Source organism: Pelodiscus sinensis, chromosome 24 (genome assembly GCF_049634645.1).
Source record: "Pelodiscus sinensis isolate JC-2024 chromosome 24, ASM4963464v1, whole genome shotgun sequence".
Lineage (NCBI taxonomy): Eukaryota > Metazoa > Chordata > Testudines > Trionychidae > Pelodiscus > Pelodiscus sinensis.
In genome coordinates this window covers 12,799,570-12,818,873 of record NC_134734.1, presented here as the reverse complement: position 1 = coordinate 12,818,873, position 19,304 = coordinate 12,799,570, and the positions used below count along the sequence as shown (strand labels likewise).

The window sequence follows — 19,304 nt, the reverse complement described above, 5'->3', positions numbered from 1 at the left end:
AAAACACTCACATTAAGGAAAATACGTGGACTCAGGGAGATAGGGTTAAAGTTGTGTTTCATACTGATGTATGATGTAGAAACTAATAACATTTATAAAAAGTTATTTTTACAGCAGTAACAAGACTCATGTTTAAATATGAATCGTCATTGCACACATACAAATAAGCGCGCATTTGACCTTAATATTAGACAAAACTCACTCCACTCATGGATGGAAAATATTAGAGGGAACATGGGCTATCATCCCTCTGGAATGTGCGTACAGCTTGTGCCTGGTATCTCTTAGGTAAGAGGGCATGTCTGCACTAGGAAATTATTTTGAAATAACTAAATTAGATTTAATAACACCAGAAATAACATAAGAACAGCTGTTCTGGGTCAGACCAAAGGTCCATCTAGCCCAGTAGCCTGTCTGCTGACAGTGGCCAGCACCAGAGGGGGTGGACCGAAGACAATGATCAGGTGATTTGTCTCCTGTCATCCTTCTCTAGTCTCTGACAAACAGAGGCCAGGGACACCATTTCTATGCCCTGGCTAATAGCCTTTTATGGACCTAACCTCCATGAAATTATCTAGCTTCTCTTTAAACTCTGTTATAGTCCTAGCCTTCACAGCCTCCTCTGGCAAGAAGTTCCACAGGCTGACTACGCGCTGTGTGAAGAAGAACTTTCTTTTGTTAGTTTTAAACCTGCTACCTATTAACTTCATTTGGTGTTCTCTAGTTCTTCTATTATGGGAACCAATAAATAACTTTTCTTTATTCACCCTCTCCACACCACTCATGATTTTATAGACCTCTATCATATCTCCCCTTAGTCTCCTCTTTTATAAACTGAAAAGTCCCAGTTGCTTTAACCTCTCTTCATATGGGACCCATTCCAAACCCCTAATCATTTTAGTTGCCCTATTCTGAACCCTTTTTAAGGCCAAAATATCTTTTTTGAGGTGAGGAGACCACATCTGTACACAGTATTCAAGATGGGGGTGTACCATAGTTTTATACAGAGGCAGGAAGGGTATGTCTACACTACAAAGTTAGTTCGAACTAACGTCCGTTAGTTCAAACTAACTTTCATAGGCGCTACACTAGCGCTCCGTTAGTTTGAACTTAATTCGAACTAACGGAGCGCTTAGTTCGAGCTAGGTAATCCTCATCCTTACTAGTTCGAATTAAGGGCTGTGTAGACCCTTAATTTGAACTAGTGGGAGGCTAGTCCTCCCCAGGTTTCCCTGGTGGCCACTCTGGCCAACACCAGGGAAACTCGTCTGCCCCCCTCCCGGCCCCGGACTCCTTAAAGGGGCACGGGCTGGCTACGGTGCCCGTGCCAGGTGCAAGCCTGCCAGAACCCAGCCAGCAGACCCTACACCTGGCACGGATCGAGCCACCCACCCAATGCCCCCCAGCCCTCCCCCTCTTCCCGGGACCAGGCTGGCGGTTCCCGGGAGCTTGCCCGGGACTGCAAGAGGCGGGCACCCGCCTGGGCTAGTGCGGACATCGTGGACCTCGTCCACGATCTCCGCACTAGGCACAGGAAAGTGGCCGGCTAGGGCAGGAGAGCTGCCAGCCTGGCCACCCAGGAGCAGGTGTGCATGAAAATCAAGGGGGTCCACTGAGACCCCTGACCCTGAGCCCTGAGCTTACAATGGCCGTTCTGGGTCAGACCAAAGGTCCATCTAGCCCAGTAGCCTGTCTGCCGACAGCGGCCAACCCTAGGGACCCTGGAGGGGATGGACCAAAGACAGTGACCAAGCCATTTGTCTCGTGCCATCCCTCTCCAGCCTTCCACAAACCTTGGGCAGGGACACCACTCCTACCCCCTGGCTAATAGCACTCCATGGACCCAACCTCCATGACTTGATCTCACGTCCCTTTAAACTCTGTTCTAGTTCTAGCCTTCAGAGCCTCCTGCAGCAAGGAGTTCCACAGGTTGACTCTTTGCTTTGTGAAGAACAACTTTCTCTTACTAGTTTGAAGCCTGCTACCCATTCCTTTCCTTTGGTGTCCTCTAGTCCTTCTTTATGGGAACTAATGAAGAACTTTTCTGTATGCACCCTCTCCACCCAACTCCTGCTTTTAGAGACCTCTATCCTGTCCCCCCTCCGTCTCCTCTTTTCTAAGCTGAGAGGTCCCAGTCTCTTTAGCCTCTCTTCATATGGGACCTGTTCCCAACCCCTGATCATTGTAGTTGCCCTCCCCTCTCCTACCCTCTCTCTTCCCCTCTCCCACTTCCTTTTCCTAGTCTCCCCCAGTTTTGTTCAATAAAGACAGATTCCATTTTTGAACACAATTGTCCTTTATTTTGTACATCAAGAAAAGGGGTTAGGGAAGGGTAAGTGGAAGGAGGTGAGGGAGGAATGGGGTACGAGCCCCCGATGGGGAGGACTGGGCTGGCTCTGCGGGCTTCTGGGGGTGGAAGCTCTCCTGCAGCCCTCCAATTGCCCCCTCTCCCCAGATGGCAGCCTGCGGCAAGTGCAGCCGGTCTGATGGCTGAGTGCTGTGATGTGCCCAGTGTGGGTACTCCGGACAATCCAAGCCAGGACTGCTTTGCAAGCGGGGCACCCCTGAGAACTGTCTGTCCGGGGTGGGGGTCGGGACCCTTTAAGCGCAGCCCTCAGCTAGCCTGAGACAGCATCTCCATGCTCTAAATCCTCTTCTGATGCCCTGCCGGCACTGCTTCCGGCCATCCTTAAGCCTGGTTCAGGGTCCACTTAATGTGGACATGCTAGTTCGAATTAGCAAAATGCTAATTCGAACTAGTTTTTAGTTCTAGACGCGTTAGTTCGAATTAGCTTAGTTTGAATTAACGCTGTAGTGTAGACGTACCCGAAGATATTCTTTGTCTTATTTTCTATCCCTTTCTTAATAATTCCTAACGTCCAAATAGCATGTTCCCATGAGGTGGGAGCCTCGAAATTAGTCCCAGGCAGGCTCCATTATTGTGGACGTGCTACCTTGATTTAGAGTCCCTGAGGAAAGCAAGACTACAGATTTTGAAATAACCAGCCCGTTATTTCGAAATAATGGGCTTGGTAGTGTGGACACTTCACTTATTATTTCAAAATAAGGGGGATTATTTCAAAATAATTCCCTAGTGTAGACTGTGTTTCTGACTATCAGCCCTGTTCTTGCCAGATTCTGTGAGCTAGAGCTGCCTCTTTCTTGTAGCTTTATATTAGCAAAGTCTTGACCATTGTTGCCTAGGCTTCAGGCCTCACACCAGGTCTGTGATTTATGGGCTGATGTTTCAGGCTTTTTTCTTACTACATCCATCCCCATCCTGAATTCCACTGACCCACCCCGGGACCTGCCCCCAGGGGAGGAAGCCACGTGTCTCACATGCAGGGCCGGCCCGAGGTTTTCTGACGCCCCGGGCACGGGTGTGCAGTGCTGCCCCTGGGCGCACGGCACATCTGCGGGCCTGCCCATGGGGAGTGAGCCCGTTCCCCTAGGGTGTGCAGGCTTGCCCCCGGGGCGCAAGACACATGCGTGGCCCGGCTACGACTGCTGGCGTGCAGCCTGGGGCCCACCTCTAGGGTGCATGGTGCAAGCGCAGCCCAGTCCAGCCCGGCTGTTGCTGCTGGTGCATGCGCCGGGCCGTGTAGGGCCCCGTGACCATGTGGGGAAAGGCATTGCTGGCCAGTGCCGTGGGGATGCGGGTGAGCCGGTGCTGCGGGAGCCGGGTGCGCGGCACCTGATGGCAGCTGTAAGGGATGCCACGCGCCCCTTACAGCTGCCATCAGGTGCCCCCCATCGGTTGGTGCCCCGGGCAGCTGCCTGGCTCGCCCATGCCTCCGTCCAGCCCTGCTCACACGAGCGGTAATTCTGGTGTTCCAAACATCCTTGTTGACCTGGGTCTACATATCCCAGGATGCATCCGTCTCCCCTCTTTCTGAGACACCATGGTGCATCCTGGGAGTTCCATGGGGCTGCGCGGTGCGCGAAGCAGCCCGGTGCTCATACGATCAGTCTCTCAGTCTGGGCTTCACCACCACATCCCCTTTTATTTCGTACCGCAAGTTCCGCCAGCCCAGGGCGCAAGGGGGCAGCGTCAGAGACTGATAGGCAGCCCTCATTTTGCCTGGCGACAGACCGTGTTCCCACATGTACACATCAGCCATTTCACCCATGAAAGAATTGTAGAAATCAAATCCGCCCCCGAAGGAGTCCTGCTCCTGGCCCAGGATGATCACAGCCTCGGCACCAATGGAGTAGCCTTTTTGCAGCCCCTTCCGGGGTAAGGGCTTCCCGTTCACCCAGAACTCGACGATGCCCGTGGCGGACTCCCAGCTGGCACAGACGTGCTCCCACTCCATGCGGTTCTCTGGGACTCGGAAGGTCACATATGCCCCCCCTACATATAGTCTGTACTCCCCAGGCTTGGGCTTGAGGAGGAGGATCTCACTGTACTGGGCTTTAGTGGCATAGGAGAAGAGGCCATACGGCCGGGTCAGATCAGTATAGGATCTCAGACACACAGTGAAGTTCTGCAGCGGCCACTCCGGTTCCGGCTTCACGACCACGTAGGCCTCATTGGGGTCGTTCCGGAAAACGAACACCTTTCGATACAGGTCTGGGAGAGAGGAGAGAGGTGTTGGGTGGGGTGTCGGTCCTGGGGCGGAGGTGTCACCCCTCCCCCCTTGCTACAGACCCTGCTCTTCATTCCAATGCTTGCTCTGCTCTGTGACTTGTCGGTCTCGGCCCTCAACCCTCCCCCCCCGGACCTTCCACTCCCACCCCCCTCGACTCAGTAACCCTCACATGTCAAAGTGCCAACTGTATAGGGCTCATCCTCCCCCCCCAGCCAATCAGAGCGCAGGCTGTGCAGTGATTGACACATGCCAGCCACTCCCTTTTTGACCAGTGGTAGGCCAGCACTCCCAGAAGTCCCTCCTCCATCCCCCACACTGTCCAAATCCCTGCCGCCAGTCACCCAGAAAGCAGGAGGTTTAGAAACACCTGCCTGCAGTGCCGTGTTCACCCCACTAGCCCATAAAGAGTTAATGTCTCAGAGGGGGCTGAGTAAGTGGATAACCCGCCTGAGGGAGAGTTAGGCTTGAGGGACAAGTCCCAATTGTGGATGGAGCCCAGCTGAGCAGGAGCAGACAAGGTTGTATAAAGCCAGGAAGCTGGCGGCAGAGAGGGGCTGCAGTGTGGAAGCCTGAAGTCATGTGTCTATATGCAGAATAAATGTTGTTGTGTGCACCAAGGAAAGTGTGGATGTGCACCACCAATAGAAACAGATGCTGCCAGCCGCAGGTGGTGGTAGGTGCTCTGCCACAGGGTTTTGTCGACAAAAGTAGACTTTTGTCGACAAAACTATACCTGTGTCTACACTACCGCCAAGTTCTGTTGACATAACGTCGACAGAACCTGGCAGTTTTGTCGATGGCAGTAAACCTCATTCTACGAGGAATAACGCCTTTTGCCGACAGAGTTCTGTCGGCAGAAGGCGTTACTGTGTCTACCCTGTCCTTTGCGTCTACACTCTCATGTCGACAAAGCGGCTTGCTTTGCCGACAGAACTGGAGGTAGTCTAGATGCTCTTTGTCGACAGAAGCTTTGTCGACAGCCTGTAGTCTAGACGTACCCCTAGTGGGCTTAGTGAGGGCAAAGAGGTGACCTGGGGGAGTGAAGAAGCCCTGGGATACAGCCCTGAAGGAAAGGGGCACCCAGCTGGGTGGGGGAGGAGCAGAAGGGGCAGAAGCCTGAGAGAGGTGGGGTAAAATAAATATCTGCTGAAGCTGTTGAGCTCACCTGCTATCAGAATCTGCTCCCTGCTATAAAGAGGGGGAGGGAACAGGGGTCTGGTGGAAGGAGAAAGGAGGCAGATCAAAGGGGAGGGGTGGGCAGAATTTGTGGAGGGGACCAAACTTTCTGTTGTTGTCCAAACAGCTGGATGCAAGGCAATGGGAAGAGCAGAAAGGCAAAAGCAGGGACGAGGGGTAGGAGCTGGGAGGGAGGGGGAGAAATGGGGTGACGTGCTTCCAGGGGCCCTGCCTGTCTCAGCACTGGCTGTGCCACTCACTCCAGCATTGTCACGCTTCTTCACAGGGCACCACCTGTTCGCTGAGTGGAGCTTCCAAAGGAGGCTGCTGCACTGCCATCTTGCTTTATTTGTGCCCACATTGACAGTAGGGAGCTCCTGGGGTAGCCAATTTTGACAGGCAGGACCCTCATCCATTGCAAGAGAATGTGATGGGGCTAGATGGGGAATCATGAGGTAGCAAATTGTGCCCGGGCAATAAGTAATGCCGACGGCCAGGAATTGCAACAGGTCGGAAGCTGTGACAGGGACCGTTTTGTAACACCACACCAGTGTTCCCTGTAAGCTGTGCATTTGGGTGGTTACCCAGGAGATATTCAAATGCCACCCAGATGGTTGGCAGAGCACCCACAGCAGCCTGCAGCTGGCAGCATGTGTTTCTATTGATGGTGCACATCCACACTTGCCTTGGTGCACACAACAACATTTATTCTGCACATAGACAGAAAAATTTGAAGGAATGTTGCACCACACCCAGGCAGTGGGTGAAAAGTTTCCCAAAGCAGCTCCTTACCAGAGTCTGGCTCAGTAGTAACACACACAGAAGCATATGAAGGGCAGGCCTAGAACACAGAACTCTTGTACGTATGGGCCACTAAGAGACCACGGCATAAACTTGCCTCTGCAATACAATTGGAAACCCCCGTGCCATACTCCCTGCCCTGACTCACTGGGCACTTGCTAATCACTTCTCTGGCCCAGAGGGAGGCTATGCGCCAAAGTTTAGAGCCAGGGTATGTCTACACTACCACCCTAGTTCGAACTAGGGTGGTTAATGTAGGCATCCGAAGTTGCAGATGAAGCCCGGGATTTAAATATCCCGGGCTTCATTTGCATCTTGCCGGGCGCTGCCATTTTTAAATGTCCGTTAGCGCGGACTCCGTGCCCGCGGCTACACGCGGCACGGAGTAGTTAGTTCGGATTAGGCTCTCTATTCCGAACTACCGTGTACCGGGCACGGAGTCTGCGCTAACGGGCATTTAAAAATGGCGGCGCCCGGGAAGGTGCAAATGAAGCCCGGGATATTTAAATCCCGGGCTTCATTTGCAACTTCGGATGCCTACATTAACCACCCTAGTTCGAACTAGGGTGGTAGTATAGACATACCCCCAGAGAAACTCATGTATGTCTTGGCAACGCTTGCAAGTGCCCAGCTTTGTGTTGGAGATGCAGAGCTCCAAGCTGATTATCCTAGTCTAGGATGAATTGGGGCCACCTTGGAGCACAGAACTGTGAAAAGCAAGTCATTAGAAAGTTCTACTGGTCGGTCCCTGCCAGTCTGACATTGCATCTCCGGGGTCCCCTTGACCAGTGGGCTTAGTAGCACCCTGGCCCTGATGAGCATGCCCGTGGCTCTTACAGCATTTTGGCACACTGGGCGTTAGACAGACCACTCTGCCCCAGCTTTAGTATCATGCTCCTAGCTCGCCTCTGCACTCTCGTTCTAAAAACCTGTGCCTTTCTGCTTCCCCTTCCCTTTTTATCCAGGGTGCTTTCAGTCTTTTTGGCAACGGTGGCTTTTTTTGAGAAGCCAACAAAAGCCTCTAAACAACCCCCAATTATTGCTCACATTTTTCTTTTTAATTTTTCCCTCCCAGTCGATTTAGCTCATGGTTGTTTTCACATTTGGAAAATTGGCCTCTTTAGGGTGCCAGATGTGTATGTGACTCTACTGGGTTTGCAAATAACACGCCTGGCAATTAGCACCCAGACAACCACAAAGTTTTTGCGCAAAGCAACTGATTCATTCACCATTAGCCACTGGCAGATGCGGGGCAGGGCTGCCTTACGCTAGAAAAACGTCTGTAATAATTAGAAACTCACAGGACCTTTAATTAACGTAGCACGGGGCCTCCATCCAGCAATTGCCCTGTGACTGATGGAATGTGGGGGTCTTTCCTGCCCCTGGCAGGCTTGTGCTGTTCTCTTCTCTCATTTGTGTCTGTAATGCCACCCTAGTAGATCACCTCTGACCAAGTCAAGACATAGGGGCTGTGCGCGATCTCGTGCAAAAGCAGCCACTCTTGCGCAAAAACTTGCTGCCTGTCTACACTGGTCACGTGTTCTTGTGTAAGTAAACTGACGTTCTAATGTATGAAATCAGGGCTTCTTGCGCAAGAACTCTGAAGCTCCCATTCAGGAATAAGCCCTCTTGCGCAAGAGTTCTTCCAGAAGAGGCCAGTGTAGACAGGCAACATGAATTTCTTGTGCAAGAAAGCCCTATGGTTAAAATGGCCATTAGAGCTTTCTTGTGCAAGAGAGTGTCCACACTGGCATGGATGCTCTTGTGCAAAAGCACATCTCTTGTGCAAAAGCACATGCCAGTGTAGACACTCTCTTCTGGAAGAGTTTTTGCAGAAGAACTCTTCTGCAAAAGAGTTTTTGTATGAGAACGCGCCAGTGTAGACGTAGCCAACAAGTCTCCAAATGTGCAATCCTTACTAACCCAGCCCTGGGCACCCAGCTCAGCCCTACCTTCCTGGGCGAGGGCTCCTGAGATACCAGCGATGACAAGGAACCAAAGTTGCAGCTTCCCCATGATTTTCACCTGCAGAGCAACCTGGAGGGGCGCGTCAGCGGGGCAGAGAAGGAAGGTGAAAGGCCAGAGCTGCTCTGTCCTGGAACCTGTCCCCAGGCAATGCCAGTCTCCAGGTGTGGGGGACCTGATTTATCCCTGAGGGGAGGTGGGAGAGGAAACGTGTCCAACCAATCCTGTCGCGGGGGCGGAGTCTGGAACGGCCTGTTCAAGCCGATTTCATGCTTTTCCTGAGATGAGGGCCGTTATCAATCTTGTCCTGTGCAGGGCTGGGCTCTGCCTAGTCAGCTCTGCCCTTGACAGAGACGGTTACAGAAAGAGAGAGCGAGAGAGTGAGCACAGTCTGCCCCCTCAGTTAACAAACCCTTCCCTCCAAACCCTACCTCTGAGCCAAAGCTCTGGGCCTCAGCTCTTGCCTGACTTGAGAAGAGGCCCCGGCTCTGTCAGCACAGCCAGGACCTGAACGGCTGAGACAAATGCAGTCCCCATCTCCGATACTCACCCCCAAATCATGAGCTGTGCAGAAGAGCCCCAGCTGGTCCCCCACATCCTAGCGACGCATAAAGGGGACAGGTCGCCTGCACAAGGCCCAGCCCAGCCGCCCGAGTTTCTGTGAATTGCTGCTGGTGTAACTCACATACCGGGGCTACGTCTACACTCTCGGCTTCTTGCACAAGTATGGCCGTTCTTGCGCAAGGATCCCCCGAGCGCCCACACTGCTCACCTGCTCTTGCGCAAGGAAATTTACAGTATTGCGTGGTAAGAGAGGGCTGCTTGCGCAAGAGCTGCACTCTTTTTTATCAGGCGTAAGCCCTCTTGTGCACGAGCTCTTGTGCAAGAGGGCAGTGTGGTCGCTCGGCAGGGATTTCTTGCGCAAGAAACCCCTATAGCTAAAATGGCCGTCGGAGCTTTCTTGCACAAGAGAGGGTCCACACTGCCCTGGGCGCTCTTGCACAAAAGCACAGCTCGCACATGGCAGTGCGGACGTTTTCTTTTGCAAGACTTCTTATACAAGAACCCTTGCGCAGGATGTTCTTGCACAGGAAGCTGCAAGTGTAGACATAGCCCGAGAGTGGATCTCTGTCCCATGTAGTGGCACTTGCAACTAGAGATTAGAGCCACGGAGCTCTACAGCCTAAGCTGAGCGTCAACTGGCTTTATAGCTCCAGCTGTAGAGGCTCCTATGCTAAGCCCCCCATAGTCCCAGGTTCAACTCTCCCTGGAGGCAGTGACACTGGTAGGGCAGGGAAGATCTAGAGCAGTGGGGTTTCACCCTCTTTCCATTCTGAGTGATAGTGTTTCCAGGCTCTCTGTGGACATCCAGGGATCGAGAGTCCTGAGCTGTGACATTGCACGAGGCATGAGTCAGTCACAAGGCAGGGGAATGTCCTGAGCCTGGTTTCCTGGCTGGAAGAAGCTCTGCCATGACCAGCCCAAGTTCCCAGGCACTCAGCTGAGTCCCTAGCCAGCATGTCTGCCCCTTGGCTTCCCCAGCTGTAACAAAAGCCCTGATTCTGCCAGTGCCATTTTGCACACGGAGAAGTAGGGAGCAAGGAAGGGCAAGTCCTTGTCTTGACACTGTGTTGCTGTGGGACCCGGGGGGGATCTTGCATCGACACAGACCCTGTGCTATGGGAGGGGTGGCATTCCCCTTCCTCCGGGGCGGAGCAGCTCTTGAAGAGTGCCGCAGAAAGGCCAGGCAGGCTCCCAGCCTGGAGTTTGCTGGGAGGAAACCACAAACTCAAGCAGCTGCCTTGGTTATCTGAAAAGAGCAGCCCCAGGTTCCCACCCCTCCTTTCTTGCCTTTTTTGTTTGTTTACATTTTAAACTGTAATCTTTTCCTCTCCTGTTGCTCCAGCTGTACAGGCTTCCATCCTCTCAGGCACAGCGTTGATTTGAAGCAGCGGCGTTTAAAAGCCGGACATGGAAACCACGTCCTGGGGCTAAGGGAGCAGCCCTAGGTTCCGGGGACAACTGACGACTGACAGAGCTTTCGTAGGGAAGCGGCTCCGGAGGCAGCCCTCCTGGAGCTGTCAGGCCTGCGCAAGCACGTGCCATTTCCAGCATGGTGAAGCGTTCTCTCCCCCTGACAGTGGGTACGTGAAATGAACAATAAATAATATGACAAACAACAGGATTATAGGCTTGGAGACATGTTGTAGCAAAGCAACAGGTATATTTCTGTGCATTTGAGGGATGTATTTTTCTCCAACACCTTATGCAAGTGGCAGCCCTAGATGCCTTACAGCAGGGCTACTCACAACTTTGGAAGCCCCAGGGGGCCCTAATGACAGTCACAGCACATGCCAAGGGCTGCAACTTAAGTGTGGTTGCATATTTTTATGGAGATACACCATCTCAATAGAACTGGAAGGGACCTTGAGAGATCATTAAGTCCAGTCCCCTGCCCTCACAGCAGGACTAAGTACCATCCTTGACCAATTTTGCCCCTAGATGGCCCCCTCAAGGATTAAACTCACAACCATGGGATTAACAGGCAAATGCTCAAACCACTGAGCTATCCCTCCCTTTTGCCTCATTGGTGGGCATGAATACAAAGCACTTTCCACAATGTCCCAGCGCTCCCGGCACCTCCTCCCTGGAGGCTAGAAACCCCCTGTACCCGTCTGTTCCAGCCAGCCTGTCCGCTTGCATCTTTCAGTGCTCACCCTGCCTGCGAGATACCTCGCCACTGTGGAGGCCATGTTCAAAGGATCCCACCTGTGGGCTGTGCATTGAGTTGCCCTTCTTTACAGTGTGAAATAATACAAGCCAGTAGGTAAGAGACCTGAGAAATTTCTGGAAATGGAGGTGTCATGGTGACTGGGGCCTGGGAGGAAGAGTAATGGCCGAGCTGAAAGGGGAAAGCGGCATGATTTAAGCAAGGTTCTGAGCTACTTTGCAAGGGCCTAGATGCCTGCTGCCTGTATTCCTAACACTCAAGCTCACGGGTGCTTCTTGGAGGAATGGAGCAGCCACATACCTAGGGCTGCCAGCGTTCCCGACCGGGTCAACAAAACGCAAACCTTTTCCCAACAAAAAGCGTCTGTCTAGACGTAGCCTAAGATGCCACAGGATGGCTCTTTGGTTTTAAAGTTACAGACTATCATGGTGACCTGTCTGAGACAAATCTAAGGGTGCAGCCTTCTCTTAACAACAACTCCCCTCTCCTCTCCCTGTCCTACTGTGACAGAAACTTGCTGCTTGCTTAAGAGGCAGGCCAGTGGATTTGTGAAGCATTGAGTGTAAATTATTGGCTAAGAAAGATTTGCACAGCAACCATTTTGTGACATGGGATGAACCGTTCAAACTGGCCTAGTTCCCTTAAACATGTGGAAAGCCAACGGGCCGTGGTTGTTAGCAGGAGGGATTAGACTGGTGAATTTAGGTGCTAAAGCCATGTGCCTCTAGTGCATGAGCTAAATGCCACCTGACTGCTAGGTAAAGCTATAGATCAGATTTTACTTTGCCTCGTCAGGGGTCCCCATGTCTGAAAGCACCCGTGTTTTACCCGGGCTCAGGGAAATGAGAGGCTGGCTCTCTGATAGTGCTCTATTAAAATTAAACAGAGAAACATTCTAGGAGGAAAGGAAACGGATTGCCCAGACTTAACAAACGTTGCGTGTCTGGGAGAGATTGGTGGTGGTGGTTGCCCTGTGGCAAAATCCCATATTTCACAACTGTACATACTCCTTTGTTGGCAGTCTAACGCTCTGTGATCAGCCAACTGGAAGAATTTTTTTGTAAACATTTTTGTGCCTAGAAAGAAAACTTGGAGCCTGTCCCACACAATTTGGTTTCTTAGGGCAGGTGGGTTTTTTGTTGCTGTTTTAATTGGTTGGCCATTTTAAGGTATTCAGCGCTGATTAAAAGGAGGCCTGGTGATGCAAATCAAAAGTATACAGCTTCTTCCTTCATACTGGCACCTGCAGGCTTCTTTTGCTATCCCTGGGTACCTTACTAGTTCTTGGCTGGAACCATGTTAGCAACTTATTAGACAACTCGACTATTTTGCTCCTTTGCTTCAAGAAATGTGTTGTATTTTCCATAAGTATCTTTATAGTCATTTTGGTCACAATTATTATCTTTGATAGGGTTGCCAGGTGTCCGGTATTGAACTGGACAGTCTGGTATTTGAGCTTTCTGTCGGGGAAACAAATTGAGAAAATACCGGACATATAAATGTCTGTTATTTTCTAATTAAGTAAGTTTGTTATTATTATGAATATCAGTATGTAGTTGCATACTGCCTGGCTGTAGACATGCTCACGCTGTGTAAGAGTGTCTACCAGCCAGGCAGTACACAACTATGCAATGGGGAGGGTAGCGCTGGAGGAGATGGAATCCCCGGGGCTGGACTCACCTGTGCGTCCCGCTGGGACTATGTGAGGAACAGGTAGCGCCTTGGGATCTGCATGCTCCCGAGCCAGCCCCGCTCCTTGCCGGCAGGTTCTCCCCCACTCCTGCTCCCAACCAGCCCCGCTCCCACTGACCCCCTCCCGGCCAGCCCTGCTCCCTGCTGGCCAGTTCTCCCCCAGCCAGCCCAGCTGCCCCCGACCCTCTCCTGACCAGCCCTGCTCCCCACCAGCCAGTTCTCCCCAGATCTCCCCCACCAGCCCTACTCCCCCTCGGCCAGTCCCCTCCCCCTAATCTGAGATTATGTGTGTTCGGTATTTTTGTTGAAACCATCTGGCAACCCTAATCCTTGATGGGTTTATTGACATACCGGTAAAGTTTAGAACACGTTGGACCTTTCTGATCCAGCACTCTCAAGACCGGACCCATCCCAGATGAGGGGTTTTGCCAGAGCACAGGAGGTGATTTTTGACTCCCTGGCTACTGCCCCTCCCCCCACCAGCTCTGGCCTGGCTGCCAGCTGGAGCCTGCTATCAGCCCCTCTGCCCTCCCATCGCGTCCGACTTCCCGCCCCTGCCAGGCAGCCCTGCTGGCAGCCCGTTGCCCTGCCAGCCTGCTAGGCTCCCAGCTGCCAGCCACCCACCGGCACTCTCTTGTCCTGGAACCACGGATGTTGCTGGACCAGAGAGTCCTGGTTTTGAAAGGTTCAATCTGTAGCTGCAATGTCACTAAACTTACCTCAAAGAGATCTATGGCACCGCATAGGACACTTGTATATTGTAGTTATTGTATTCATCATCTGCTGGTCTCCATGGTCTATTGTTGCTTGCAGAAGTAGCTTGCAAAGAAAAATGTGCCATTTTTTATGAGGCTCATGGATTCATTACCTGGGTGGTTATTAATTCTGCTCAGAGCTCCAGCATTCACACTCTGTCTGGCAAGGAAATGCAATGGGTTTTCTTTTGCCTGCTTTGTGGCTGTCGAGTGAAAACCAGCAAGCTTTGCCTATTCCGCCCAATATAGCATCGAAGTCAGTTTGTGGCTTTTTAGGATACAATTCTATTCCTTCCCCCCACCTGCCCAATTTCTTCCTTATTTAGTGAAGGAGTCCGATGGACCATTGGCTCAGAGTAGAGCACAGCTGTTGCATGAAAGAGACTGATCTGTTTCAACAGGCCTATGGATTAAAGGAGGAAGAGAAACAGGAGGCCAGGCCGCCGAGCCATGTTGTGTGGGAGAGTCTGGAGCTCCAAAGGGAGGGTGATGGAAGGGGCCACAGGTATGTTGTATGTAAGAATGTTTAGGGGAGTGGAGAGGACCTGGCCCCAGTAGATCAATTGCCTAGAGCCTTTGGGATCCAGCCCGCGCAGAGGCAGCTTTTTAATTGCAAAAGCTCCAAGCTGAAGAGGGGTCTCGGCGCACAAGGTAAAAGGGGTTTAAAAGCATATTGCGTAAAAGGGCAAAGACTGGGTGAAGCAGGATGCTGCTAGAGCAGATGGACTGGGCCGGATCCTGGCTTTGCTCAGGCCTACTGCCAGATGCTCAACGGGAGGCTGAAAGAGATGAGGGGTGTTAATTCGGCAGGCCCGCTGAAAGGGAGGAGGGCCTGAAGGGGGCTGTTACCCCGGGGCTTGGTGATTCAAAGAGGCTACTGCCGAAGTAGCAGCGGGGGTGGCCAGAGCCCTGGACCCTTTCAATCACTGCTGGAGCACCGCACTGCACACCCTGGGCAGTGCTAAGAGCTGTGTGTGTGTGAGGGGGGGTAGGGGAGACATCATGCGAAGCAGTGCGAGGCCAGAATGGTAAAACCCTTGTGCACGTGGCAGGACATGGACTCGTGAAGCGCTGCCTGCGCGAGGCACCCTCTGCCGCCTGCCTAGGGTGACTCAGCCACCCGCCGGCCAGAGGAGTCACAGCTGTGTGAACTGGACCGTAAGTGATGTGAACTGTAAAAATCAAAGGACTCGGAGGCAATTTGTGCACGGAGCGTGTGCTAAGTGTTACCCTCACGTTGGGATAGATACGTGTCGCTCGCAGAGGCAGAGCTGGAGGGCAAAGCGAGGGAGGCCCCAGACAATGAGAGGAAACAAACCGACAAATAAATGTTTAATACGGCACGTCAGCCGTCTTTGTTCAGCAAATTGCAGATCCCTGCGGAGAACAAAAGTTCCAGCGTGGTAGGGAACAAAACAGGGTATGTGGTGACATTATGGCACGTGTTGTAAATAAGACGTCAGCTGAAAATGACAGTGTCAAGCCTATTGTGGGGCCGGGGGACAGGGATGTATGAGTGTAGGGAGGAAGGGGCTCTGCCTCATAGGCACAGATCAACACACAACTCCTCAGCCCCTTGTGCAAAGCCTACCAAAGCACAGCCCCCATCAAGCCTGCAGCAACAAGACTGGCATATTGCCACTCTCGCGGTCTGTCAGTGCGCACTATTCCCTGGGTGCAAACTGGAGTAGGAAACATTGTAAACAGCGGCAGTGACGCTTACCTGCCCATCCAAAATTGGCCTGCAGCTTCATTTCAGAAATGCACTTGTAACCCACACACCTCATGTGGTTCCCTGTCCCAGGTAGTGGCACTTAGACCACTTACAGCGAGAGATAAGAGCAAGGGAGCTCTACAGCTTAAACTGAGTGCCAACCGGCTTTATAGCTCAAGTGGTAGCAGCTCCTGGTTGGAGGTTCAAATTCCCCTGGGGGTGGTTACAGACTGCCTAAAATAAGTAAGCCATCGCTAGATAAGCCTGAGTTTGTTTCCACATGTCCAGACCAATGTTCCTGTCAGTCTTTCCATCCATGAATGGATTCACATGAGGAATTTTTTTTTCTGTGCACTAAGACATGACAGAATGTGCACCACCAGTAGAAACAAAACTCTAGCTTTGGGTGCTCTGCTAACCGTCTGGGTGGCATTTGAAGCTCTCCTGAGCGGCTGCCCAAGCACCCAGCTTACAGGAAAGCACCACGTTCAGCAGGTTAGTTGGTGGCCAGCGCTTTGGGCCTGATGCTCTTGTCCCAGTGGAACTTCCCAGCCTGCCGCAGAGTTCGACCCTCTGAAATGGAAACCCCAGCCAGCCCTAGTAGAGGAAAGCGTTGTTTGTAGTTGTGTCCAAAGTTAGCTCAGAGCTCTAAGGGGAGAAGCAAACCCTGTTCACCTTCTTAAGGGCCTGTCTACGCTCAGGGTCTGTCACCCATTTGTGAGCTGCCGACTCTCATGTTGTTCAGAGCCTACGGACAGCGCAACTCCTAAGCATGTGTTTGTTCTGTGCTTAGCCCCTACATAGCAGCGGGGCAGGTCGGTCTTCTGTTACTGAGCTGTGGGGATATGATTAAAAACTCTGTTTACCAAAAGAACAGAAAAAGATGAACGTTTTAAACTGAAGAAGAAGGGGGGAAAAAAGTTAGGAAAGGATAAGGTGGGAGCCTAGATTGTTTCTTCAGATAACCACACAGAGGCAGCAATCTTACCACTAGCCTTCCTACAGACACAAATCCAGCTCATTTTTTCCTTTGAAATTTATTTTTTAATGTAAAAACTTTCAGGTGTGGGTTTTATACTATAGCCTGGATTTTAAAACCTTCTTTATCATTTTTGTTCAGTTGGTTTTTTTTTGTTTGCTTGTTTTCTGGGCAATTTATTTAGGCATAACTTTTGAATGCAATTTACCTTTTTTTGAAGAGCTCCTTTAAATATTTAGAAAGTGATTTGGAAAGTGATTTAGAAAGTGTCTTTTTACTTTGTTTTATTATAAAACTTTTCTTTACTTGAGGGGTTTCTATAATATTTCAGTTCCCAGAAACTTATTTCTTCACAATTTCCAGTCCTGGAAACTATTTTGCAAGGTTTTTTTCTTACCATGCATCTTTTAGATAAAAAAATCACTAAAATCCTTATTTAAGTTGTGTCACAGAGATAATAATTATTTAGTCATGAAAATTAAGTAAACTTTGCAATTTCCTGCTCTTGCTATCTCCTTAGGATGTAAAAATCTGCTTACATTTAAAAAAAAAATGATTACAGGCAGTCCCCGGGTTACGTACAAGATAGGGACTGTAGGTTTGTTCTTAAGTTGAATCTGTATGTAAGTCGGAACTGGCGTCCAGATTCAGCCGCTGCTGACACTGACCGCCAGTTCTGACTTACATACAGATTCAACTTAAGAACCCCAGGCGTCCCCAAGTCAGCTGCTGCTGAAACTGATCAGCAGCTGATTCCAGGAAGCGTGGGGCAGAGCAACTCTGCCTCGGGCTTCCTGTAGTCAGCGCTGGTCAGTTTCAGCAGCGGCTGACTTGGGGACGCCTAGGGCAGAGCAGCTGGGGTGCTGCTGGGTTGCTCCAGTAGCACCGCTCCTCGACGCTACTGGACCAACCCAGCAGCACCCCATCTGCTCTGCCCCAGGCGTCCTGATTCAGCCGCTGCTGAAACTGACCAGCAGCGGCTGAATCAGGACCTGGGGCAGAGCAGCTGGGGTGCTGCCGGGTTGGTCCAGTAGTGCCCAGAGGGCGCTGCAGGACCAATCGGCAGCGCCCCAGCTGCTCTGCTCCAGGGTCCAAAACAAAAGCCTGGTCTGCTGGGGGGGGGGCACGCTAGCCGCGCCCCCCGCCCCCAGCAGACCAGGGATACGGGAGCAGAGCCGCAGCGGCAGCGGGGTGCCGCGCCTCTGAGGCTTTTCTTTGGAGACGGTCTCCAGCAGACCAGGGGCACCAGAGCAGCTTACAAACGGGGCTTTCTCGCCCCGGAGCTCGCAGGTAGCAATCGCAGGTAGCAAGTTGGGGGCTGCCTGTATCCTTGAGCTTTTGTCCCTTGTATTTCAGTTTTCATTGTATTGCATTACACATTCCTTTGCTTCAAAAGGTCACAGCTTTTTAAAAAAGCAGATGAGGGGCTGGAAAGGGCCATGCTATTTCAGTCATGCCCCATCCTCATTTCTCTTCTGCCCACTGTTACTCAACCCTCCAGGTTGAGACCAGACTTTTATCTTTTGAAACTTCAATTTTTGTATTGAAATGCATATGAACAGAAGGGTTTTCTATACCAAGATTTCCTCCTCTTTAAATAAAATGTTATCGTAAGCCCCTTAATTGAGGTTTTATTAGGATTATACTCCAGTATCTAAAGCTTTCTTTCCAATTTACAAGTAGAACACTTTTTGTTTGGGTAGGGCATTTTTGTAGGGATTATTTTAAAAGCTAACACTATTTTTGAATGGATAGGGTGGTGTATAGTAGATTGATAGACTGGTTTTTCATTTCACTAAAAAATGACCAATGCTGTTTTTTTAATGTTAAACTTCTGAAAGTGTATTTGTCAAAACTTTATTTGATTTAACAAAAGCTCGATTTTAAAAAGCTAGGGAAGAAAGAGAGTGTGGGGGAGAAATAGCTTTCCTTTCTCTGGTAAAAGCAATATGTTTATAGATCAGTTTTCATTTAGGCAAAACTTTAAAAGTAAGGCAACATTCTATTTTAAAAGGCTGGTATATTTCTACAAAATCTTGTGTTATGTATAGCATTTGTCTTTTTATCCATTTATGGAGATGCATTTTTAAACAGGCGAACATTCAATAGCTTCGCTTCTTGGCATGTTACAGCTGAAAAAGAAAGAAAGAAAGAAAGAAAGAAAGAAAGAAAGAAAGAAAGAAAGAAAGAAAGAAAGAAAGAAAGAAAGAAAGAAAGAAAGAAAGAAAGAAAGAAAGAAAGAAAGAAAGAAAGAAAGAAAGAAAGAAAATGAACCTTTTGGTGGCAGCATCTGATTCAAATGGTGAAAATGAACATGTATTAGTCCGCACTACTTTGGACTCTTATCAAGCAAAACCCATCATCATCATAGACACATGTTCTCTGGAATGGTGGTTGAAATATGAAGTGACATCAGTGCCAATAACAGACAGGGGAATGCTACTGTATCAGACAACATCTTTCCTGGATCAGAACCATACTGGGTCAGACAGAACCACCCAGGTGTCATATCAGCAACAGCGCAGGGGTGACCCCATCAAAGCAAACCACACGTGCCCCTGCCCTCCCCAGCATTTCTGTGGTGCTGAGGCAAAGAGGAGCCAGGGGAAGCCACTGGCTGGGACAGGACCATGCACTGAGCTCCAGAGGGGTTCTGGGGCAGGAATCCAACTGGGTCAGAGAGAGCAATGTCCCATGGGTAGGGGCAGAGAAGGACCCCACTGAGCCAGCAGAATCACCCCCCTTCAAGCACGTGGGCTCCTTAGAGCCAGACAGAACAACTTCTCTCCCTTAGGCTGATGGGTTGGTATCAAGGACTGAGGGATTCCCTGGGCTAGACAGAACCACTTCCCCTTTGGCCCAGTACTGGGATGGCTGAGTCCATGTCAACACTGTCTCC

General features: G+C 50.8%; 1 protein-coding gene across 2 annotated transcripts in view; it reads right to left on the bottom strand.

Moving 5' to 3' along the window:
* Positions 1–2,300: 2,300 nt before the first annotated feature.
* The window catches only part of LOC102445132 (serum amyloid P-component-like), a 33,926-nt gene continuing 16,922 nt past the window's right edge, over positions 2,301–19,304 (bottom strand). Inside the window, exons 2-5 of one of the 2 annotated variants that reach the window (XM_075907123.1) lie at positions 13,677–13,776; positions 10,403–12,725; positions 8,522–8,877; positions 2,301–4,573 (exon numbers count right to left, since the gene is read on the bottom strand). In XM_075907123.1, the coding sequence (XP_075763238.1) occupies positions 3,966–4,573; positions 8,522–8,585 (672 nt within the window). In that variant the 5' untranslated portion in view covers positions 8,586–8,877; positions 10,403–12,725; positions 13,677–13,776 and the 3' untranslated portion in view covers positions 2,301–3,965. Of the gene's footprint in view, positions 4,574–8,521; positions 9,261–10,402; positions 12,726–13,676; positions 13,777–19,304 lie in introns of those variants that run through there. The other variant, XM_075907122.1, reaches the window with a different exon arrangement.